Consider the following 24,983-nt stretch of genomic DNA (forward strand, 5'->3'; position numbering starts at 1 on the left):
CAGTGAAAGCCAAGACAAAAAAAATAGTAAAAAATTAGATATTCCCCACTTGAATACAAAGACTTAGCCAAAAGGGTATATATGTATTTAATATAGGTAAAAGAAAAAGTGAATAACAAAAATTCTAAATATTTTCACTTTGTTGTTTAAATAATAATTCAATGGCTTACAAAAAGAAGAAAGTATCCTGATGCTATGACAAGCAAGTTTCTGAGCTCCACCTAATGAGCTGTGTCCAAACCAACAGGGTACTTGGTGTCCAAAGGGTACTTTGGCTCTGAACTATGATTTTAAGTGCAACTGCATTAAGAAGTCATTTGCTAATTGACTAAAACAAAAGAGCTCTGTACTACTTCAATGAAATAGAACATGACTCCTAAGTGTAGAATTGAAGTGGGTTTTAAAGAAATGAAAGATGCCTTCAGATAATAAGATGCTAGAAAGACTCCTACTGACTACAACTTAAAAAACATATTATTAATTAAAAAGGTTTCAAACCAGCAATAAAGCAGAATTGTTTAAAAAAATTTACACTGTAACTTATGGCCCTCTTTACATATTGTATCTGCTCATTGTTTTTCACTACCATTTCAGGCAGCAACTGCAAGTCATAAGGCAAGACAGAAAAAAAAAGAGGGAAGTGAGCCTTATGTAAGACTTGCTTAAAAGACTATTCCTCGAATTTCAGAAAGGTTAATGAACAAATTGCAACTCTAACCTTTCTTAAACCACCATGTGAAGAAATCTGACACAACCACTATTTCAACACAGTTTAAAAGAGCACCCACCTCTGCTTGAGAAGAGCCAGGATTCACTCCCACATGGAAGTCACCAGCCACCTCCAATCCACCTCTTACCACCGCAATCAAACTGAAGATTCTTAGCTCGAAGAGGAACAGCAGTCCACCAACACCTGCAAGCTGGCTCACTGATGCAGAGAACATTCACATATTTGGACTCTTTTCCTTCATTATTCTCCATATTTCATGCTACTGGACCACAACATCTAGTCCAGGCTGGGGTCAGCTCTGTCCTGGCTGGGAACCCCTGGCAGTCTTGGCAGTGAGGTGCAAGAGGACCCACCTTTTACCTGCCCAAGGGCACTGTGACTACATTGTTGTCACAATGGGTGACGGTGGGGTGACAGGGAGAGCTCCTCAGGAGCTGCCCTGGATGAATCACACTCCCCTGCAGGCTCCAGGTATAGGAGCCCCCTTTGGCACCCCTTCCTCAGCCAAAAGAAACGCAGAAACCCAAATCTCTTTGCACCATGAAGTCTTTTCAATATTCTTCCATCTCAAAGAGTTTCATTTTTTGTGCCAGGCTTTGCAGAGTTTTCAAACTGATTTCTACAGTATTTCTGTGATCTATCAGAAGCTTATACTTCAAAGTGTGAATTGAAATTCCAAACAGATAACACTTGGGCATACACTGAGGCTGGCATACTAAAGCTTCAAGTTTCCCTGTTCTTAGTAGTAGAAATTTTTAAAGTACCACAAATGCATAGGAAATAAACATGTTATCTGAATATATTCAATTATATTCAAATAACTGAAAGTAAAACACTGAAAGAACAGACTGCAAAGGAGATTCAGGAATATGATACATACACATAGGGAAATTGTCAATCTATACACATAGAAATCTCACCACATTATAGCAAACCAGAATTCCAAGGGAAAATTAAAGAAAACCTCAAAATAAATTAATTAACACACAGATACTTCAGCCATTTTGAAAGCCTAGGAACAAAGCCACCTGGTGCAATAAAATATAGCCTCATGTTTACCCTGGAAGCATTTGTACAGTTACATCGGTTCCAGAAAAGATTGGGCAATATTATAGAAACCTAAATGACAACCTCCATAACTCAGACTGGCTCCAGAATGTAGCAGGGAGGGACATACACAAATTTAGTTCTCTAGAAAATCTTCCATTTTACTTGTGTGCTGCAAGGTATTTTGTCATAAAGCCTGCAGCTTCTTTTTCTGCAGCCCAGATTTTTCATCAAATGCCACCACAGCAGCTGCAGCACCTGACTGAATGCTTGATAGATGAATATTAGAAACAATGTTTTGCAGTGAATGCTCTGAAGCGTAGTTCTTTATTTCATCTCACAACCACACACGTAGACTTTTTAGCGCTTACTGCAATGCCCTAAAAACTGATCACCAGCTCTTCTCTGTTGATCACTTTCCCTACCAGCTTTCAAGTTAGAACAGCCTTTCACTGACATCATTAGAAAGAAACTTCCCTAAAGGCTTATATTCAAACTCAGACAAATCATTCAAATGAAGGCAGCAAAGGAATTGGGAGAGCACGAGACAGGAAGACTGAGATCATGACAGTAGTTTGGTCCAGTACTATACCCTTTTCCAGCTATTTTTTCCCCTATATTTAGACAATATTCTGTACACGCAAAGAGTTTTTCAAGCCTTTGTGCAAATTTACAGAAGGTAAATTTTATGCATTAAAGAGGTTGTTCTTATTGCTGAATGTGGTTGAGGTACTATCTCGGTAATAAGCACAAATCTGCTGGCAAGCTGTGTTTCATTGATAACATATGGGATACTGCAACATGCGGATAGAGAGCAGCATAAAAGTGATCCCACTGGGAAAGCAGCCTGGACACGAAGTACACATCAAAGCAAATTTTATAAAAAGCTCTCTTGAAAGACAGAAGATCAAGTGCTTAGCACTTTGGTGATCACAACCACCTCATCTAAGCCCAGTGGACAGAATATAGAGTTAACTGATGAAACCAGGAGCTATGAGAGCTACAGCAAGATGCAATCATACGAGCTTTCAACAGAACTGCAAATGCTGTTATGTCAGTGCCTCAAAGCTTCGCTTTAAAGCTTACAGTCAGTCTAAAAAGAGTAGACAAACATCTATGGGCTCCTAATGCCTCTGAAGTGATCTGACTTGTTGGCACAAACAGTATATTTTTAGAGGCAATTTCCTAAGAAATTGCCCAGAACAGTACAGTTCTCCATTCTGAACTGAACATTATCTTTGTTAAAAAACAATTCCATGGGATTTGAAAAGCTGCTGAATACACGTAGAAACTTTGTTCTTTAGAAGCTATGGGGGACTCTAGAAGTATTTGCACAAAGATTAAGTATAACAGATATCTAACAGGTGTTTTACACTGCATAACCTACAATTCTAAACTTGCCAGTCAGACATTTACTGTCAGGAGCGTACTAAGCACATGGTCATGACTACTGACAACAGCAAAAATTGACTGTCAAGCACCCACACAGAAATTGCTTTTAAATCCTGGGAAGCATGAAAGTACAACTGGTTAAAAAAAATTATATATATATGTGTATATATATTTCCAATGGTCTCCTCTGTTCCCAATTCCTTGATTTGTAACAGACTATAACAAAAAACTTTGGTACATTCTGGCAGGAAGAGGAAACTCTGTTCCCTTCTGGCAGGCAGGGCTGCCCCATTCCACCGCGTGAAAATGGACTCACCTATTTTTATTTGCTAATCACAACAGATTCATGCGATGTCCAAGCACCTATTTTATTCCTAAGTCTAGTCGTCCTTTGGAAGTGTAAAAGTTTGAAGCCTTCTTTTTTTATCAAGCACACAACTAATCCAGGCTCTTATTTAAGTCCTCCTTTTGCTGGCACTCGCTGCAGATGGATGGCTATTTCTTGACAGTGGTAACAAATCTGAAGGTACTCAGAATAAGAGTATAATTCTGCATCTCAAAATTTAATTGGGGTCTGCGTTTCTGAAATGACATGTTGGTATATACGTTAAAGGGGAACAACAGAATTTAACCAGGCCTTTGACAGCCAAAATGGACCTAGTTGTCAAACAGTGGGGTACAAACACATTTGGAGGATGTATTTTCACTATCTAAACTGACACCAAAAGACACCAGATAGCTTCCGAGCACAATCCACTGAGCTCACACTACATCGGGTGATAGAAAGATGCCAGAGAAGGGATTTTTCAGGAAACAATTCCTTTCAGAAAACTGTAAAAATATAAGAAAAACCTCCTAGAAGATAGATGAAAATGGAAATATCAAGGACTCCTGGACTACCTAAAATTGTAAGGTTGGACCGTCAGCACAGAAGCTTCACTTGGTCAGCTTATAGTAAAGCATGTGACTAGTTTATGAGTATTTTTATTTATTATTGCTTTTCTTCAGAAATATTTCTAATTCCAGATATTAAAATATTCAGTTTAAGATGGCTTGGTTACATGAGAAATCTGACATTACATATAGAAGAATGGAAAATGCTAATACAAGGTAGTTGACATAACAAAATTGTTATATCCAGCTGTGGTATGTCACACAAGCCAGCTAAAAACAAGAGAACAAACATAAAAAGGGAACTCAGAGCATCTGTAGAGGATATATCAACAGCTTCTATAATGGTGGGATTCTTACATCTTCCTCCGAATCATCCAGTGTTCACTTCTCTCAGAAAACAAGTAGAGCCAGGCTATAATATACTCCCACTAAGGTGGCAACTCACATGAAAAAATAACTAAATAACTAGTTTCTTAGCAAGATCAGACCACTTAGAGCAATGAAGCTTTTCTTCTTCCAAGAGCAGCTTGAGAAAAAAAAAAAGTGTCAACGTCTTAAATTGGAAAATTTGAAAAATTACTAAAATACTTAAAAAAAAAAACATTTGCATCAGTCAAGATTTAAAACATTTCTAAATACAACTGAAGAGATGCATTAACAAAGCCAGCGTGTAAATGTAGGAGAAAACAGCATAAGATGTAATATCTGGTTTTACCATGTTAACCTCAAAACAAAAGAAAGAAAAAAATAAAAGCCGGAGGGGAGCAAACAAAAGGGCGAAAAAGGAAAGAAAAAAAATAAGAAAAAGTAATACACACACTTGGTTTGATCTGTATCCATACCAGCCTTATGATGTAATCATAACAGAAAGAAACTCAGCTCAGACTGGGGACTACGCTTACTTAAATGATCTCCAACTAAACAAAAGGTGTTTCTGGCAATAGCTCTGATCACTTTTTCTGAATCAACAGCAGCCCTTGTTCCAAAGTAGATTTTGGAGGATGTCAAGCAGATGTAGGAGTTCTTACTTGACCTAAGACAAAGCTCCCAAAATTCAGGAGCTGTGGTTATACAAAGAACTCCGACATCTCCTTAGAATCCAAGTTTTTTATTACTGTATCGCACAGAAAACAAAAATCCGCAACAACAATTCCGCGAAGTAAGGAATACTTTCCTACAATAGTACAACACTTCAAAGCAAGATCTAAGCAATGACATCTGATTTTCCTATTATGCTTCACACAAACAGAAGGGACATTCACTAGACATCATTAAATAAGACCAGCAGAACACCTCCCTTTCTCCATTTATTCCTCAGCAATTCTCCTCCAAAAGCAAAATCAAAACTGTAAAATGTTAATTTTAAAAATGTCTTGCTTAGTATACTTCCCCGAGAATCTAACATTTCTCTAACTTTGTCTGCCTTATTGTTACTACCTTTTTATCTCACTATGTACTTCTACCACTGGTAGAATTTTTCTTCAAAAGCGCTGCCCAACTCTAGAGGCACAGTACTCACCTACACAATGCATGGTCAAAGCACTGCTGTAATTGTAGTCAGCACTTTCCAGCAAATATACACTTTCTGTCCTTACCATTACCTTATTACACGTACCTTGCTTTAACTTTATGACTTCGAGGAGAACTAGACACATAGGAAAACCATTCTCTACTGCAAGGGTCACAGTTATCAACCCTCATACAGCTTAACAACTTTCCCACACGATCTGTTCCTGGAGAATATTATCTTTTTCTTGAATATCCATGCAATAACAAGCTAGGATTTGGGTCCATCATCTCCAGGTTTAAAATAATCACAATGTATGGTATGTAGCTTTTTCAAAAGCTTGATTTAATATAACAATAACTCATGTGGGGCAGCAGACTAACAATTGCTATTGCAGTATGTAATACTCCAGTATTTTTTATGGCAAGAATATCACTGGTATTTATCATCTTATCTTTTCACAAGAATAAAAATGACCCTACAAACGGAGAGTAATTTTCCATGTCATTCATTAGAGTTCATTACATAAAACTAATTCTAGAGCACAGCAGTATTTTGTAAACTACTAGTACTATAGGCATCGTTAAAACAAGTTTTAAGTAGCAGTCCAATACTTGGAATCTTTCACATGATTTCAATTTAGCTCAACTTTTATTTGACCAAGACTATACACATTATGTACTACACTCAGTACTCAAGAGCAGCCTTCATTACATGTTTGCAAACAGAAAACATGCTTCTATGTTTTATAGCTTATAAAGGTACTACTTCTTAAATCTGTCTACTTCTAATTATGACTTCAGGGGTTTTTTTCTGAAGTAAAGATTATTACTACAGCGAACGTTTTTATTACAACAAGTTCCTCATGGGAACTTCCTCTATTCTGTACTTACTATTTTTTGATTTCATTCCATTCACATTCCCTAATAATCTATTCCACTCAAAATTTCCTTGCTGATATTTCTTGCCTAATCAAGATCAAAATATCTAATTAGCCTCCTACTTTTCAAACTGCAGAATTTCTCATTCTGAATTACAAGGAGGGAGATACGCTATAAGACATTCCATTTTCTTTGGAAGTGATCCAAGTTGATTCAGGATCACAAAGCATTTTTATTAAATTTAACCCTACAACGGCAAAAAAAATTCCATGTTGTTATTCAAACAAAACTACTGCCCTGCACAGCATTATAAGCTGAACAAACTATTTCACTCAGACCAAGTGAAACGCATCGCAGTGATACAATACAATCTTTGCTCATTACCTTTTTCATTTTCACATGCATAAATCTGAAGACAGTGGGTTAGGATTTTCCAATGAAAAAAAATCTTCAGTGAGAGTGTAACATCTCTAAATGACAATGTGCTTGGGAAAAGTCACCTGGAATATTTTCTTCTGGATCTACAGTAATTTTGAGAAGGGTTCAATACCTAATTTAGTCACTATCCTTTTACTCTTTTTTAGTGCTTACAATTCTTGGCACCTGCAGTTGACAAACGTGGGGGAAGATCCCCACACATTTTTCAACCATGTCCATATAAAATATTTAATATTTTGCTATATAAACAGTGAAAAAATGGAAAATATGGTTGTATTAGGGAACAATGAATGGTACAGAAATGGAATCTTACACTAAACTGCAACTGGATGCTGAAATTTAATGGCTGACATATTATTTTAATAAACATACAGGATATTCACCTTAACAGTATGGAACCATTAGAAAGGGGAAGACTGTGTGTAACAAAATACTATACTTCAGTTTTACAAATTAAGTTAAGAATCTACTATTATCTGTTTACGGGGGGGTGGGGGGGTGCTTGTTTTATGTTTGCTCCAGTGGCATTTCAAAACAGCACTACAGAACGAGATAGCACGCATTTAAGATTTTTAAATTGTAACTACTGAAGACTGAGAAAGGAAACTGGTGAACAAAACCCTCTAACAGGCAGTTTTAGCAGCCTACAATACATTTGTTTATATTTTAAGATTAAAGGGGTCACATGAAACTATAAACAGAACAGATTATACATTTGGTAGACATAAACTATTGATCATGTGTTTGTATTCTATCACCTGTATGCACTTTCATTTCCCTCTCAGAATATCTCACTATATAAACTGATCTAATATTCTACAAAGTAAGACACTCTAATCCAAAAGAGAAAAGGACAGATAGTGACTTCTAAAATTTCTACAACTGTCAAACTACCACAGACTGATGACTTGAGCTGGAGGTATTCCGTGTCATACACTAATATGCTTATTAGTCTGACAACAGTGTGGCTGAGTCTGTATGTACTGATAGCATCAAAGCTCAGGTTAAATCTACTTGGCATGAGAACTGGAACAGGAAACAGAATGCAGAGGCACCATCACGGAGTTTCAGCACTAGCTAGGACTCCTCAGTTATTATTTTACTTTAACGTTTAGAAATGTGAGAAACAGCAGTAATACACCTGACTTACAAGAAGCCTTCCAGTACATACGCGAAGGTTGTGATGAAGGTGTAGGTAGGCTTTTCACAGCCATGCACAGGGGAGGATGAAAGACAATGGTCACATATTGAAAGGTTCTGCCTGGAGAGGAGGAAAAGCTTCCTCACTGTGAGAACAGTGGTGCAAGTTGCAGACAGGGGCAGAGTGTTCTTACACTTGGAGATTTTCTAGGCCTGACTGGATAAAGACCAAAGGAACTTGGTCTGATCCTGTAGCAGAAGATTGGACCAGAAACTTCTTGCAGACTCTTCCAACTTCAGTTTTCTGACAACTCTACTATTTTTTGCCAGGGGCAAAGAATAGTTTCCTTTTGCTCTTCTGAAAAGCACTGTTCATCAAATGGTAACATGACTGGGGTCAATACCTCTGTTGCAGGACTTCCACGCGCACCCTTTTCTCAAAACACAGGCTCCGAAAAACAACCATTACCTTCTCATTCATGCTTTATTCTTACATCAACAACCACTAGTGGCTTCCTAGTTCATTCCAAATGAACAACTTCTCTGGGTCCTCAAAAAAAAGAAAGAAATCTTTCCTTCATTTACCTCTGAATCTTTCTTTTGTGTCTGCTTGGAGCTCTTTCTCCGAAATTTTCCAGTTTGTATTATGTAGCAGATTCATGACTTATGTTCTTCCCATAGCACTGAATTCCAGAAGCTTAGTCTCAACATGCTCTATTGCTCTTAGAAAAGAAGCCACCACCTCAGCCTCTCTGGAGAGTTTTTCACCTAATGCAGTGCATGGCAGCTAGAACAAGGCAAAAAGGCAGCCCACCTCCCTGCTGTCCAAACACACCTTTCTTAATAGAACAAGAAATAACACAAAGCTAACAGCTGAGCAAACAAAACAGGTGCTCTCAGTCACAGCTTCCATTGCTATTTGTGCAAATAAACTACAGACTCTGGAGGAAGGGCACTATTTATAGCTCTAAGCTTAGGTGTCTTGTTTTCAGTAGCCCACCAACATATCCAACAAGAGTTCACTGTTAATTTCAACATCCACATTGAACTGAGCTCTCCTGCAATTCTGAAACACAATTCAACTTAAGAAGCTTATATACACGTATGTATAGCCACAGATTCCACGTATGTATAGCCACAGATTCCACGTATGTGTGCATTCCTTTCACAACCTATTGATATTTTTAGCTTTTATTTTTCTCCTTGGCTTTGCTGTTGACACTACGTACACATTCACCACAACAGACATTTTAAAAGTCTCAAGTGGATTTTTAAACACATTAGATTCTTTGGCACAATGTTACAAACCAAAGTTAAGATTGTATGAATGCTTTGAGTATGCCTACCACCGTTCTTTCATCAGAATGCTGTATTTTTCAATTTCAATGTTTATTAGTGTATATTAATTAGACCAGAAAAAATAAAAAGGCAACTATAATTACTGGTTTACATGTTAATTCCTCCTTCCAGGCCACTACAGAATCGCTGCTTCAGGCAGAGCTAAACCCTACGGATTACCTATTAAATGATAAAATGCTCCACCTATCCCATGTCCAGTAGGAGTCAGTTCACCACTTAAGAATATCCCTGAAAATGTCAACCAAAAGAGGAAATAAAATAATATACATTACTATATTAAGCTCAAATAATCAAGACAAAGAACAAATCTTCCTTAGGTTTCTTATCCACACTGTTTCCATCTGAAATTAGACTTGCTAATCTACCAGACTTCCACAGAAATGGACAATGTATAAAAATACTATTTACACATTGCATTGAGAAGCCTACATGAAGGATGAGGATACATGTGGGTACAATCACCCATCACTGTTTATACTGTGCAAGTTTCATACAGCTGTGTCCTGCCACTCCCCAGCAATTACTTAAGAGAATACACTCTTACCCTTGGATTTTAAACAGAATGTGTAATTCATACTCCTCTAGATGAATGCGAAACTGGCCATGGTATGTGGAACAGACAGATTAAATGCAAATATGTTCCAAGGAAGAGATTAGAGCTGAACAACCTGCATCACCACTAGACTTCAAAATGTTGGGCTTTTGCTGGGTTTTGTGTTTTGGGGTTTGGTGGCAGGGGAGCAGGTAAGAGGAAAAAAATAGTTTTAAAAATGGGGGTATTAGAAAGGCAAGTCACTTATTTCAGTCTTTTTCCTAAGTGGTTAAAAGAACTACGCAGCAGCTCCACAACCCTTTTTATATGTACACCTGGGAAGAATACTGAATCCTGTTACTTTCCTCAGTGTTACCCTGATGTGGTTTAGACCAGATGTTTAAATGTTACAGTATGTACATTTTCTTCTCTTCTTCCAAGGCAAAAGCAAAATAAGAGGAATATTTGACTTCACTCCACAAGAGACCTATTTAATAGTTTGGTGGTTATGTAAGTAAAGGTAGCTTGGCTAAGTCAATGTTGACGACATACAGAACGACATGATCCTAATGAGTTGGAAAATATTGGCTCTCATGAGATTCAACCAGATGCTACTGCGCTGAGAAAGCTACTGTATTATTGAATTTCATTTTTATGAGGTAAAATTTATTATTCAACCATTAAGGTATCCCACATGAAATCTTGCATAAAATAGTTTTACAGTTACTTTCTGGAAAGTAGATTTTATTTTAACTTTAAGACATCATTTACATGAGGGATTCAAATGCCTATTTGATCACCTTCAATAGAGAAATGTAAGGTCTGCAAGCAATTTTCCCAAAAATACCAGATTAATGGAACCGAACTGTCAACAAAATAATGAACTACCTGAATGGGACAAGGAAAAAGTGGTAGCAAGTTCCAGTTTTCCAGAGTAAACTAAAGCCATGTGTGACTGTGTATATGTTTTCTTGGCAGGCTGAAACGGTTAGAAACTGAGTATTTCAGGTACCTACTAACAAATAATGAAAAAACAGACTGTAAAATTACTCCATAGGATTAAATTATGCTCAACCTTTGAAATATATTAAGTGGCACTCTTTTTCTAAAATTTTGGAATTTTGTACACTTATTTTTTATTAAAAATTTTCTATAATAATAATTGTAAAATACTTTTATTAACATCAATATATCCACTTGCAAAAAATGTAGAGAGCATGATGCATTTCAGATTAATGTTCGTTTCCACATTTATAGTAGATGAAATGCAAAAATCAGGATGTTTCACAGGCATGCACAAGTATAAGAATGAACAAGTTATTTAACCAACATGTTACATACTGTTGTGCTTGTATACCAAGGGGATTATAAAATAAAACCAAAAGACAAATTTCCAATGAGCTCTGTGGGTTCAACACTGCTTTTGTTCTTTTTTTGATAATGCCTTTTTCTTGACCCATGAAAAAGAGCAAACAATTGTTTACAGATGTTTTATTTATCCATTTCTTGTTTTGCATTTTGTCACTTTGTATTCCAATCTACTATTTTAAATTTTCTATTCTTTTTGTTCTGTCACAACTCTTATTTTAGGCAGTATGAATCTTTCCCATACTTTTAAATGTTGAAGCTTATTCAAGTAATAAGTTTCATTGTTTATATTGATCTCATTTTTTAAATTGTCTTGACTTCTCTAAACCCTAAAAATACCAGCTGATATTTGAAAAGAACCTTTGCCAAGCTGGCATTTCAAACTATGGGTTATAGAAATGCTAGAGTGTGTCTGCAATGAAGGGAGTTAAGTGCTTTCAAATAAAACTGTTAAACCAATACCTATATCTTTAAATTCCAAATCAGTCATGATTATAAATGTGCTCTGAGTAGAATGAACTCGTCTCAAGGAAGGCATAATATTTAAACATATTTACAATAAATATCTAGTGTAAAAAACACATATGCTCCCTGAAACACTCTTTTTACATGTCCTCCCAAAGTTCTGAGCTCAATCAGCTAGTCCAGCAATCTAGAAATCTTTTTATTGGCCGTTTTAAGATACCAGACCCTACTAACATGTATGAGAAATACAAATTTTAAGTAGCACAGGCACCTCATTCTTAAATTCTGACAGAAACTAAACATACACAACTTGCCTTTGAGACTTAAAGACTTATTTTTACAGACAGCTTGCTTTTGGACAAGTTAATCAAAAGAGAAATTCTTGGCCTAGCCAATGAAGAGAACAAGTCTAATAACCAACAAACCATGAAATACTTGAGGGAAGTGTTTTCTCCTCATAGAAAAAGCTTTTTGGAGAGCAGTGGGTAGAAGGCAGGTGGGGGATATAACAATGTTAATCTTCAAGCAATTTTCCATTCCTGGTATTCCATTAATCTATTCCCAAAAAGAATGTGTACAGGAAAGAGCCTGAGAATTCATTCTGAATCCCTACACAGCCTTCAGCCTATATTGGTTCTAAAGGAAGTTTTGGAGCAGAAAAACATTTCTGCTCCAGATGAAACAGCAGAATGGAATTCCAGATACTAGCCATGGATTGTATTTTGTGGTGAGACACAGTGCAGAGCTCCTGTTGTAAACTACACCCAGGGCAAGTTTTTCAGCAGCTGCCCAGCAGACAGGTTCCCAAAGAGGCCTCCATCCCCTGGGAGGCTCTCCACAGCACGGCAAAGACCAACAGTCACAGGCCCTTCTCTGAAGGTCTCTCCTCCTCCTGTAATTCATGTATCTGTACTTGTCTTCCTATTAAATTTTGGCTTTCTTAACTTCCACTGCTCTTCAACTCTTTCTACCTGCTTCTCCTTGCTTTGTCTTCCCCCACATCCCTCTCTCTTTTTTTAATAGCTGATCCTCTTTGTACCTTTTGCCTTCCTTGAAACTTTTTCTTTCTTTTTTCTCCTAATACACCTGTTCTTCTTTCCCTGCAGCATGTCTTAACCCATAGTGTAATCACAGTTTCAGTGATGCAATTTTAAAACTGAAAAAGATGGCTGTGTCGGAAAAAGCACATAACCAGGGACCATAATTCCTGCTACAAAAAGATCTATGCCAAGAGGATACAAAAGCTTGCGGTATCACTTTTGAGTTCAAGTAATACTAAATCAATATATTACGGAGGCACATCACTCACTCACAAAAAGCAACTGGCACAAAGCCTCAATAAAGACAGAAGGAGCTCAGCAACAACTGCTTTGGCCCAACAACACTCTTCAATCACCGCATCAAAAGTGGTAATACAGATATAGGCAGCTGACAAAGATGTAGGCCAGGGGTTTCAAACTCATTTTCACCGGGGACCATATCAGTCTCACGGTTGCCTTCAAAGGGCTCAAGGTAATTGTAGGACTGTTTAAACATAGTTGAAGGCAAAGCTGATGTGGTCCCCAGTGAAAATGAGTTTGACACCCTTGAGTAGGCTATCTAAACAAATGGCAAACATTTGAGACTGGCTATGTGCAAGCAGTATGCGATAGATGAAAAATTTGAAGTATGTTTTCAAAATTAACAGAACAGATTTTGAAGGGTAACACACAACTAGAACATTTCTGTAGGACAGGAAAAAAAGCATGGTGGTGTACCATGTACAAAGAATGAGCAAAATCCAGTGATCAAGACTGCAGGCAGGCAGGCAGATTTGCTGGAAATCTCAGGGTAACAGCAGACGATTAAAAACACAAAGAAACTACCTAAGCCCTTCCTTTTTTTTTTTTTTTGAGAATAATTTCTGGGAAGGGGTTTTTTATTTGTTTTTAACAGGCCGATAAGAATCTAGATAGCGAGATAGTTGCTTGTCCCGCTATACTTCTAATTAGTTAGAAAGATGGCCTTTAGAAGTTGGAAGGTAGAAGATACCTCAGGCAGCAATGCTCACGAAACACGCAGCTTATGATTCTTGTAACAGCAGAATGATAGCAATGAATTTCAAGAAAGAGAACCCCTAGGAAACAGAAGAGAGTGAAGATAAGGAGATCTCTAACTGTATTGTTAATTCTTTCTGCAAGAGTACTACAATTTCATAGAAACCAAATCAGAAAAAGCTAAGAAATGAAGGGAAAGAGCTATAAAAGAAAATAAAGCAAATGTGTTTATATTTGCATTATTTGTATAAAATGGATCAAAGAAACAATCCACACCACCACAAGGATTGAATGCTGTTTTTTGAGGTACTTCTGTACTACTTCTGTGCCTATCTAAAAGTGAGCTGTGGTCAGATGGAAAACACCATACGATTGACAAAACAGCTGCTATTTCCATGAGATGTTACATTATACAATAAAAGCTCATCTGTATACCCAAAAGAGATTCTCAGAAAGAGAAGAGCTGGAGAGGGAGCCCAAATAATACCCTACTGGGCTACTGCTGGGCCCATCACAGGCCGACTGGCACAAGAGCGGAGGAGCACAGGGGCCCACCAGGGCAGGCGGGAACCCGAATCATGGACTCCCAAGGAAGATTTATGTGGGAGGAACTAAGCTGAATGTTAGTAATAGAGTCTCAGTGAGTAAGCAATGTGCCTTGGTTGCTGAAGAGTTCCTTATTGACTACATTATCCTCATAGTTACTTCACAAAAAAAATGTTTTATCAGAAGTTTACACACATAGATGTCACTGTTAAAGTATATGGAAGGTGACACTACATACAAGGATGATTTGCAAGACAGCATGATACTGGTATTCCAACAAAAGGTAGCACACTTACAGAATCAACCAAGCCAAGAACTAGGGCCAAAGGGCAGACAGCAACCATTTCACAGCCTTGAACTCAAAGCTGCCTTATCTGGTTAATACGAAGTACAACTACAGAAGTATAAAATTTACCAGGTCAAGCGTTAAGCCACGAACAAGAGAAGATCAAAACAAGTGTACTATACTGTTCATTTACTTTATTGTAAGTACTTAAAATGTGTGCTCCAGATTTCTGTTCTGCAGATACATTGTTAGCACAGTTGTATCACAGTTCATTGAAATGAAGGACTGAAACACGTTAAAAGATGGAATGGTTCACTTTGGAACTCTGCAAGCCCTAAGACCATCCGAAATGACCAAATGACTGTTTTTTTCCCCCATTTCTTTGAGGCGTGCATTATAAACCTGCTACCTTCAGAAGCACCAGTTCTTGAAAATAAAACCTCAGGATCTCATCCATAGGTGACCCCCACAGAATCAAGGAATGAAGAGAACCAGTGACTTTGGAGGAGAGAAAGAAAAACTAAGCATTTGAAACAGTTATTGCAAGGGTTATACACCTGAAAATACAACAGTTCTTTTGCACCATTAGATCACAGATTTAAATTGCGGAAAACAAAACAAAAACAAACCTCACAAACAACAAAACAACAAATAAACAAAACACAAAACCCCACACAAACATACAACAGGACTGAAAAAAGAAAATATGACTAAGAAAAACAGGACTGATAAAGAGTTCCAGTCGTAGTCCAGTCTACCATTCTGCCTCAAGTCACTACTTACTACGTCTGGATCATTCTCCTGACACATTCTGTAAGACTGGTAATGATGGACATTCCGAAAGATATCAATTATTCTTGTTATGTGTTTATTCACAACAGATAAACAATAGTGAGTCTAAACAATAGTGGGTCTAAATTATTCTAGCCTGCATAGAAACATTAAACAAAAAAAATGTCTTCTTCTGGATGACCTTTATGCACTTGAAGACTATGGTCTCCTCTGTAAACTGGCCAAAATCCTTCATTTATTCCCCAAATCCATGGGTGTTTTGCAAAAGGATGAGAAGTACCCAACTTCATTATTTATATCATCATCACTGAGACATGCATATCTTCAGCAATTTCACAACAGTTAAGTAACCTATATTTATGAAACTGGATGAGAAACATCTGCAGCCCTTTAAAAATGCATGCCATTGATTAATAAAGCTCTTAATACTCCAGATTTTTTTATTTCCTCCAACAGCTTCACCTCTGAATGATCTTAAATTAACAACATTGCACCATATAAGGCAGCAAGGGTGGATGTTTCAGATGAGGGAAGCATGGAAAAATTGTCCTGCATGGGAAAATTAAATGCATCCAGAAACTGGTGCCAAGGAGTGAAGCTGGGTGGCTTAGCTTACATCCTGGATTTTAAGCATAAGCTATAAATACCCATATACACACAAAAAACATTCTGTCTGTTAACTACTGTAAGTAAAAACCTGGATTTAAAGGATATAGTTGTGTGCACATTCACTAGCAGTGCTCTGTACCGTAATAAATACTTAACCAAAACCATCACATATTTACCTGAAGTTTGGAAAACCTCATTGAGTAAAGCTTCATTTACCACCACCGAACTGACATTTCCAACAGGATGACACCAGCTCTGATAAATCGTTTGAAGCAGAAGGGTTTGAGCTCTAGTTGCTTGAACTGTCAAATTAGGAAGCTCAAATATGCATTCTGTTAAAGGGACATGAGCTCGCTTGGTCCTGTTTAAAATATTGAGAGAAAAAAAATAGGAAAATTGTTACTTTGCTGCATAAAAACAAGTTAAAAACTTTGTCACAGAATACCAGACTATAAGCAGTCAGCTTATAAGGCTGGAGCTGTAAGCCTGTTAAATTTCTTCTTGCAAGAGCTGATCCTAATTACGCTGAAATCTGTTCAAAAATTCAATTTTCTGATTTTATTTAAAAGCTTACAGTGAATCACTAAATGAGATATGTCCACTGATAAAGAAGAAACATACAGACAATGTCCATACAACCAAATACAAAGAGCTGACACAGAGCTCGTTAAGTGACTCTAATATTTTTCAATGCCTTTTACCTTATAATTGTGGAGGAGGAAGAGGTGGGGACAGGCATTAGGAGGGTAGTGCAAGATGAAGGGTATTCTGTTTGGAAATAATATTCTTCTGTGGCAATGTAGTCCACTATCAACAACAAGGCTCCACCACAACTACAGAAAAGTCAGCACATAACTTTTTCTTCCTACATATATACACTATTACCTGAGAGTAGGCAACACATCGATTAGCTACATTCAACAAAAACTGCTATGATTCTTTAATATTCTCATTTTGGAGCATATTTACATCACTATTCTTGCTCTCATCACCTCCTGCTGCATCACTGAGATGTACTTTTTATGCTAGTTCGCATTATTTTCTCTACTGTGGCCAAAATATAATCACTGATGCAGAGATTGGCTCATACTCATTCCAGAGAATCTCCTCCATTAGAGGAGTTTAGGGAGAAGCCTAAAGCCACATGAAAATTAACACTACCAGGTAAAAGTTCCATTGGGAATCAGACCATCAAAAAAGGGAAAGCTGCTCACACAGTCTGTTAGCCCAGGAAAAAAAAAATCCTTTACCAAAATGTTTGAGGAACTGAAAATGTAAAGACATCACCTGGTAGACAATGAATGGCTCTTTAGATCAGCAAAATCAAAACCTTCCAAGGAACTGCCCCAAGCACTCCCAATACACTTCATCTCCATCGGGCTCCACAAGAAAACATATGCATCTGACCTAACAGAGGTGACATCCCACCAGCAGTAGCAGTTCTGCAGGAGGCTTCATGAATTCAGAAAATGGCCATTCCTGATGCTCAAACTCTAAAACCTGTAGCAGCATGAAATTACACAAAATTCTGGCAATAATAAGTAGACCTCCTTTCATATTCTGCACCTGATTGTGGCAGTGGCCCTTCACCAAGAAAACTGTGAAGAAAAAAGCCCATGATCAGTTCTCAGATCCATTATCATCAACATGAAGAAGCAGAATAGCAAAACATTCTGCTGCTAACACTTTAGGCCAATAAACTGCAGATTAGGCCTGTGTGACACGTGAAACGTGGTTTGGAAAGAAGCATTCTGAGCAGCAGAAGACACGTGTTAACTACCATCCTGACAGGGCAGTATAGCAAAAGGTAATGTCATCACTTGGAATTTGGGCTTGCACACTCAAGCATTCATCTTAAGTCACAAACAGATCTCCTCCCTCAGTTTCTTGTCAATACCAGGAAACAGCTATCTGGAAACCATTTTCTCTGGAACAAGAATTAATCTCGTGAAGTGTTAGATACCAAGAGTATAAACATACATCCATATCTAAGATGGTTGTATAGACCATTTTAAAGTAAAAGGAAAGAAAACAGCAATCATATATGTAACAGAAATCCATTCATTCTAGATCTAAGGATTAAACAAACTGCTTCTGCAGGTCACTATTTCTGCCCACTGCCTATAAAAGAAGATTACAATAATTATCTCAGTTGTGGATGTCTACACCACAGATCAAAGTTTCATAGAAAAAGCCCATCCACAAAAGCCAATTCCATCACTTCTCACTAAAAATAAAAACAAGAAAATAAAAGAAAAACTGATTCCTATGAAAGAAGATACTCATGAAAGACTCCCAGAAAATGGATATAAATACAGATGGAGGACAGAGAACAAACAAAAACAGCCATTGTAGCCTTCTGTAATAGTAATCTGTATTCTTCAGACCAAGGTTTTTCAACATCATAAAGCATGGAATCAGGACTACCTGTCTCAAAAATGTTGAGAAGAAGGGGGAGGAAACAAGTAACAAGACTACCTATGAGTTGCAAGTCATTTGCAGCTAATGACACAGCTGTGCTGCCAGCTTCAAATGCCATTTGCAGAAAAATCATGAATGAAGGAAAAATATTTCACGATTATATCAGAGAACTTAGCCTGGTGTCTTCGTGCCTGTTAGTAGGAATTTCCTTCAGAATTATAAAAATAAAAGCAGTCTACTGTTTGAATGAAACAGTCAGTCTTTGAAGTTTGCAACTACCATATTTTGGATTGATACAGCTTCTGTTGCTAGAAGAATCAAAATTCATTAGAAGTCTTTTCAGAAGAGAACTTGTATTAGCCTTGTTTGTTTGCCTTTATAGCAATCACTGACACCAAACAGCAAGTCTGAACAAGAAAAATTACATTTGTCCTGCTTGGGGAGCTAAGCTTCTCCTACCCACCTTCTGTGCTGACAGACAGGTAAAGATCTTTCTAGGAGCGGACCAGACACTGGCCTCACTGCCAGGGATCACCGCTCCACCAACTGCAGCACAGTCAAACGGATGAGAAATACCCATACAGTACTCCTGAAGCTCTTCCTGTCTCCCAGTTTGAAGTCTCAACACGTCACAAGCCTTTCCTGAAGATGTCCTTTCCCCAAAAAGTACGAACATCACATGTGGCTGTCTGAGAAAAAATGCAACCACTCATCTGAAATCTGTTGGTGCAAGAAAGCCATCTAAAGAAACATTTTTGACTACACTTCAAAAAATAACCTAGTTAGAAAATCATTAATTTAAGAAGATAGAAAGTAAAAGCTGAAAATAATACTAGTCTTAAGTGACATAATAGGGAAATACACTGCCTTGTTAAGAAAAACTGAAGAAAAGCACTTGGGATTGAGATAGAGAACTGAAAGGAGCCAACAGCCTGGGACATATTCTGACAATTCCTTCCACACAACACGCACAAGAGGACACATGAAGTTCACTTGTGGACACAATTAGATAAAACACATCTTCCGTTCCAGTTCCTCAGACACACAAACATTCCTCTGTGTAAATGTACATATATCCATAGTGACTAGAAAAAAAGCTCTAGATTCCATTAAAACCACAGGTGGAGTCTGCAACACTCTTGCCTTCTCTAATGCTGGTCCCAAGTTAGAATTCAAACTTGCTTTCCTATAATTTCTTAGAGTCACTGTCATTTATCAACTTAAGCTGAAAAGGTGTGCATAAGTAAAGGACTATATAAGGTGATTCTGTACTTAGGAAAATGCATCCCTGTAAAACAAAATACTATATACGCAACAAATTTTTTTTAAAAACTAAACTCAAGATTAAACAGACAGCACAAACCATTAACTTTTATGTAGAACTGAAGTTGGAAAACTAGATATGCATGTTAGCAAAGCTTTCACAGGAGTTACATGGAAAGAAATGTAATGCACGGTCGTATCAATCAGAATGTTTTCTAGTATTTGTTTTTTTTTCAAGCCATGATTTGAAATCTTTTATTGTTTCTCCCACTGTAGAAATGTAATTAAACTTCTCCTTTCTTCCATTTTCCCTTCTGTTTTTTTCCTATAGTTATCCTATCAGAAAACTTATATTTTCTACTTTCCTCTCTTTTTATATTCCTACTATTTTGGTGGATTAAAACTAAAAATTTCAGAAAGAAGTGTCTGAATATTTCAAAAGACGGGTAGAAAAACCTCTTCAGCAAAATTCAGGATGAACATGACCTCACAATAGCACATTTGTATTAATAAATTCAGGTACTTTGGCGGGGTGCTGGCTGTGAAGAGCTTTGACAATCACAGCATACAATCTGACAGCAGAAAAGATTTTGCTCTAAAAGTTTGACCATTCATTTAATACATATTACAGCTACTGTACCGAACTATGCTAAATCTAAAACTTAAAAGTTTCACATAAAATAGTCCCTTACGGGTAATAACAGCGTATGAGGTTTTTTTAACAATATGCAAATTCTGTGCTTATTGTACTTTACCGATCCCATAGGAATAAAGTCTACTGGTCCTTTTTGGATAACTTCGAAGGAATGGGAAGTTGAAGAAAATAAATCTTTTTTTTTAATAGAAAAAAATGAAGGCGGGGAGAAGTATTGTACCATGTGTGCAGCAAATGTTCCTTAAAGGAAATTTTAACTAGACCTGGCTAGTGATGAAAGTACATTTATAATTCAGGATTTATTATAATAGTTTTGAAACACAAATAATGCATTTAAAAGAACTTAAAATACAAGTTTGCTACCAAACTGCACCTGTTAATACAGAAAATCCATCATTAATAAGGTACTGAGCTATATTTAACCAAGTTTTATGACCCAAGAGATATATTCAAGCAATAAGTGAAAATACAAGTACAAATATTTTTTTCAGTAAACCAAGTCAGATTTGTGTTTCTATATTGTATCATTAAATTTGTGTTCAGCAACTGAATGTGACTTCATATCAAAACTCATCACCGTATTAAAACAGTTACGGCACATAGTCAGAGTCTAAACCCACTATTTAAATTACACTTTAAAACCATAACAACAATAGAAATAATTATTTCACAAATCTTTACACTCAAGAGTTAAGATGCAGTTCTGAACATATGTTCATTTAACTGAACAGGTTAAAAAAACTACCAATTCAAACACTCTTCCCCAGGGGAAAATAAATCCTAATGTAACTAGCAGGATAGGCTACTCATTAAAGCTGAACTTGGACAAGTTCCAGAATAAATTTAAGGAAATATGAACAAGCAAGTCTTGCTGTGTAGTGGCATAGAGTGAAAATGAATCTGTCCTAATTAAATGATTTTTAAATACACTTTGGTTGTACCCAGTTTGCTGACAAACTGTAATACAGACTTGCTGAAATATTTGGATAAATCTGGCGTACCATTAAAGAAAATAGTTTTCCTCACTGTTTTTGAATGAAAACATGAATTGGTCCTTATTATACACCATGCATAGGCACCAAGATAACCAATCCATGTAAGTTCACAGGTCTGCTATGAAATATTTTCAGTTTGTAGACTTCAGGAACAGCAACTCATTCTTTTAAAATCAACACCTCGGAGTGATTGAAAGAATATAGCGGTGAACAGCTGGCTCCAGAGGTTTATATAGAGTCCCCAACTGCAAAGCTGGAACCTGCAAAATGTTTCCAAAAATTTAATTTTTGTTATTACTCATATCCTGTACAGTAAAATACGATTAGTTCATTTTTTCCAAAATAACAAAACCAGTTACCTGCTACTAGAACCCAGCAAATGTGCCTTAGACGAACCTGAACGCACTTTAAATGCCTAAATTATTCCAGTCAGCATTTGCACACCTTTCCTCTTAGGCAAACAGAAAATGTATCCTGCTTTTACAGGCAACATGAACAACGGCTTCATCTACATATCTACCACAAATCCGTATTTCTACTTACTCTGATCTTTCATATGAATTTAAAGAAAATGACAATTTTGATCCTTTTTCTTAACATTTAAGCAACTATGATTGGGTAGGGGCAACAGTGCCTAGCTACTTAATGACAAATATCAAAACTCTGAAGGGAATGCGCAGGGAGAAGAAGAAAGGGAAAGGAAGTTAACCGCTACGGTCTTGGAATTTTGATTTTTTTTTAAATGCAAGACTGAAGTCACTACTGCTCACAATAAAAAAGTCATACCACATGTCTGCATATGCTACCACAGTTTTTAGTCTTCAGACAGCAACGTACAGATATTTGAGCTAGATGACCAAGTTAATTATTATCAAAAAGTAATAATGAAGCCTGCTTTGAAACACTTACTTCCAAAAATATTTGAAAAACCGGTATCTTCAAAACCTCTTCTGCTCTTCCACAGGCTTCACTAAAGGCTGCCTGATCTATTATCTCTTACTACAGGTGAATTTTCAGCAGCTGCCTTTGCCACTTATTTGTAGGAAACACTGCTAACCACACAAGTCATTATAAGGGAGAAAACAAGGAATTTCAACATTCAGCAACTTTTTTCAATTTTTATTGAAGGAAAAAAGACTTCTAAAATCATTTAGTTTGGTTTGTTACATCTGAACATTAGCAATTATGATCATTAAATTTAAAATTATGATCATTACATGTGAATAATAAAACTGGTTTGTGAAGCAACAAGGAATTAAGCAGCAGTGCCCTCAGTGGAATGGTTATTGTAACTTTGTCTGCTGTGAGACACCAAGAGAAAATGTTGAAGGCTGCAAGAAAAAACAAAGACCTGGAATGTGAGGGTAGGAAAGTCTTAATTTCCCTCAGCTTGAATCCAGATGCACTAAGTGACAGATGAGGCTTTCCACCCACCGGATTAGAAGTTCAAGAAAGGCAGCAAGAAAGCAGATTGTCTCCACTTCCAGTCAAGTCATTGCCTATGTGCCTCAAAATGCAACAAATTTGAACTAAAAATCCGTTGATACCAATTACAGATAACCCAACAAGCGGTTGGGTTTTCAGACTTTTGGACACATGGTGAAATATGGTGGTTGCTGAAACTGTAATGCAGGAGTATATTAAACATACAGCTGTACTAAAGAAACATATTTGGGATGTTTAGATAAAATTCAGCTCACTGCCTTTGGAAAAGCTCATCAATGGACAGATGTCAGGGATCTGCCTGAACTGCCATCAAACTGCAAGTGGAGGTCAGTCACTAATTGCTATTTCTTCCTTTAAAAAAAAAGCCTCCTTTTCTAACCACCAGTTGCTACTTGTCTTTAGAAAGAATACTGTAAGTGATATGACCAATATAAAAAAGAATAAATTTTCCAAATTCTCTGCTCTGAGATTACAATATGAGCCCTCAGTCTTCTTTATGTCCTTACTATATATGGGTAGCTTTACACACATCATCAACCAATTGTACTTTGTGCATAAAGTTACATCTTTGAAGAACTGTATCTTCAGAACTCCATGGGGTGGGGGGTGATGGGAACTCAGAAAACAAGGGATAAGAAACTCTCCTCATGGAATGCAATTAATGGCAGTTCAGGACATTCTTTAAACATTTTTCTTCTGTAATTTTTTTTTTTACTTGTATCTAGGAATTTTAATGTCTATGATTGTTGATAATAGTGGGGACAAGAGAAGGGATATGGCATTCGGTTGCACTGTGTCCAAGGATATAAAAAGGCCATGAGGAAAAAAAAAACACAACACACCATGAAAACCCATGTTATACATTACAGTGAACAAAGATCAAAACACCCAAAAAGAAACAAGGACTTTCTGAAGGGGACCACTCGCTTGATGCAGGTAGTATGGAGAGAATTGTACCAGAAGCAGAGCACTTTTACATCTACTATTTTAGTTGTGTTTTGTATATTTTCAGAAGAACTAGCTCCTGCTCAGAAAAGCAGCAATGCCAAAATAAATGCAAACATTATCATTTACCTCCCATTTCTGTAGGGGTTGGGGAAATCAGCTGGAACCTGGAAATGCTGTAACTAAACAGCTGCAGATGACCAAGACCACCAAAACCAGAGGTAACCAAATGAAAGTTGCTAGTGGCCATAAACCTCCTAACAGCAAAGATCTATGTTTACAAGAACAAAACATGCTACATTTTTTCGTAGCTTTTGTAAATCCAGTATCACTGCTTTGGATACCGCAGTGTAATCCAATTTCAGTAGCCACAAGGGTAAACAGGGTTTGGGGAACCTGCCTTCCACGGAGCAGTCTGCATTACTGTCCAGAGAAGCAACCTCTCCCTCTACCCTCCCTCTCCTTTTTCCTCTCCTCCTTCCCCCTTCACGCACTCCCAGAAGCAGCAGCAACAGCCATTAAATCAGTCCTCTAAATCTGCCACACAGAGCCATTTGGTTGCCATTAGCAGGTAAAACAGGAAGCCAAGAGGGCTCAGAAACATGCTGGCGCTCAGTGGAGAAAACAGCACTGACACAGTTTGCTGAACACAGTCCCCAAAACAGGAACGGGACACACAGGCAGCTGCTGTGTGACAAGGACATCCACACTTAACCTAGTGTCATCAGGGGCACGAGAGCGATGCTGTGCCAGCCCCAAAACAGGCAACTGCCCCCAGCATCCTCCCCTGGATGCAGAGGCAGGAGCAGCCGCCCGCACGGAAACCATCCCACCTGCTGGAAAACCACACGGGCAGCTCAGCAGCCAGTACTGCAGGCCTCTGCTAGAGATTACTGGAGAATATAGAATATAATTTTGAAGGATAGACTTTTGTTTAATTGCTAGGAGCACAATTAAGGAGTTTTAATATAGATTTCTGTCCAATAAGCTCTTTTAAAATTGCACTCACTATTTCATTTTTAAGTTGCTGTCAAATTACCTTGCTAATTTCCAGCGGAGCTGCAAAATTTGGCATCTTAAATACAAATTAATTACGTCCCAGTAAATTTATTTCAAAATATGCAAATATTTCATTTCTTAGTCTATTCCATTCTACTAATGATTTTAAATTTCTAACTCTCTTCCTTCCACTATTTCTAACTATTGCTTATCTTACCATTTCTTACAATATTTTGG

The 24,983-nt window shown here is 37.3% G+C and overlaps 1 protein-coding gene across 10 annotated transcripts in view; it reads right to left on the reverse strand.

Annotated features, from left to right (window-relative positions):
• VPS13B (vacuolar protein sorting 13 homolog B) overlaps positions 1 to 24,983 on the reverse strand; it is a 449,354-nt gene that overhangs the window by 337,605 nt on the left and 86,766 nt on the right. For all 10 annotated transcript variants that reach the window (XR_011737362.1, XM_065830344.2, XM_065830342.2 and 7 more), the window contains exon 17: positions 16,199 to 16,383. Coding sequence is in view for 9 of the 10 variants with exons in the window: in XM_065830344.2 (XP_065686416.1) it covers positions 16,199 to 16,383 (185 nt within the window). In the remaining variant the exon portion in view is untranslated. The remainder of the gene's footprint in view (positions 1 to 16,198; positions 16,384 to 24,983) is intronic.

This window comes from Patagioenas fasciata, chromosome 2 (assembly GCF_037038585.1).
Source record: "Patagioenas fasciata isolate bPatFas1 chromosome 2, bPatFas1.hap1, whole genome shotgun sequence".
NCBI lineage: Eukaryota > Metazoa > Chordata > Aves > Columbiformes > Columbidae > Patagioenas > Patagioenas fasciata.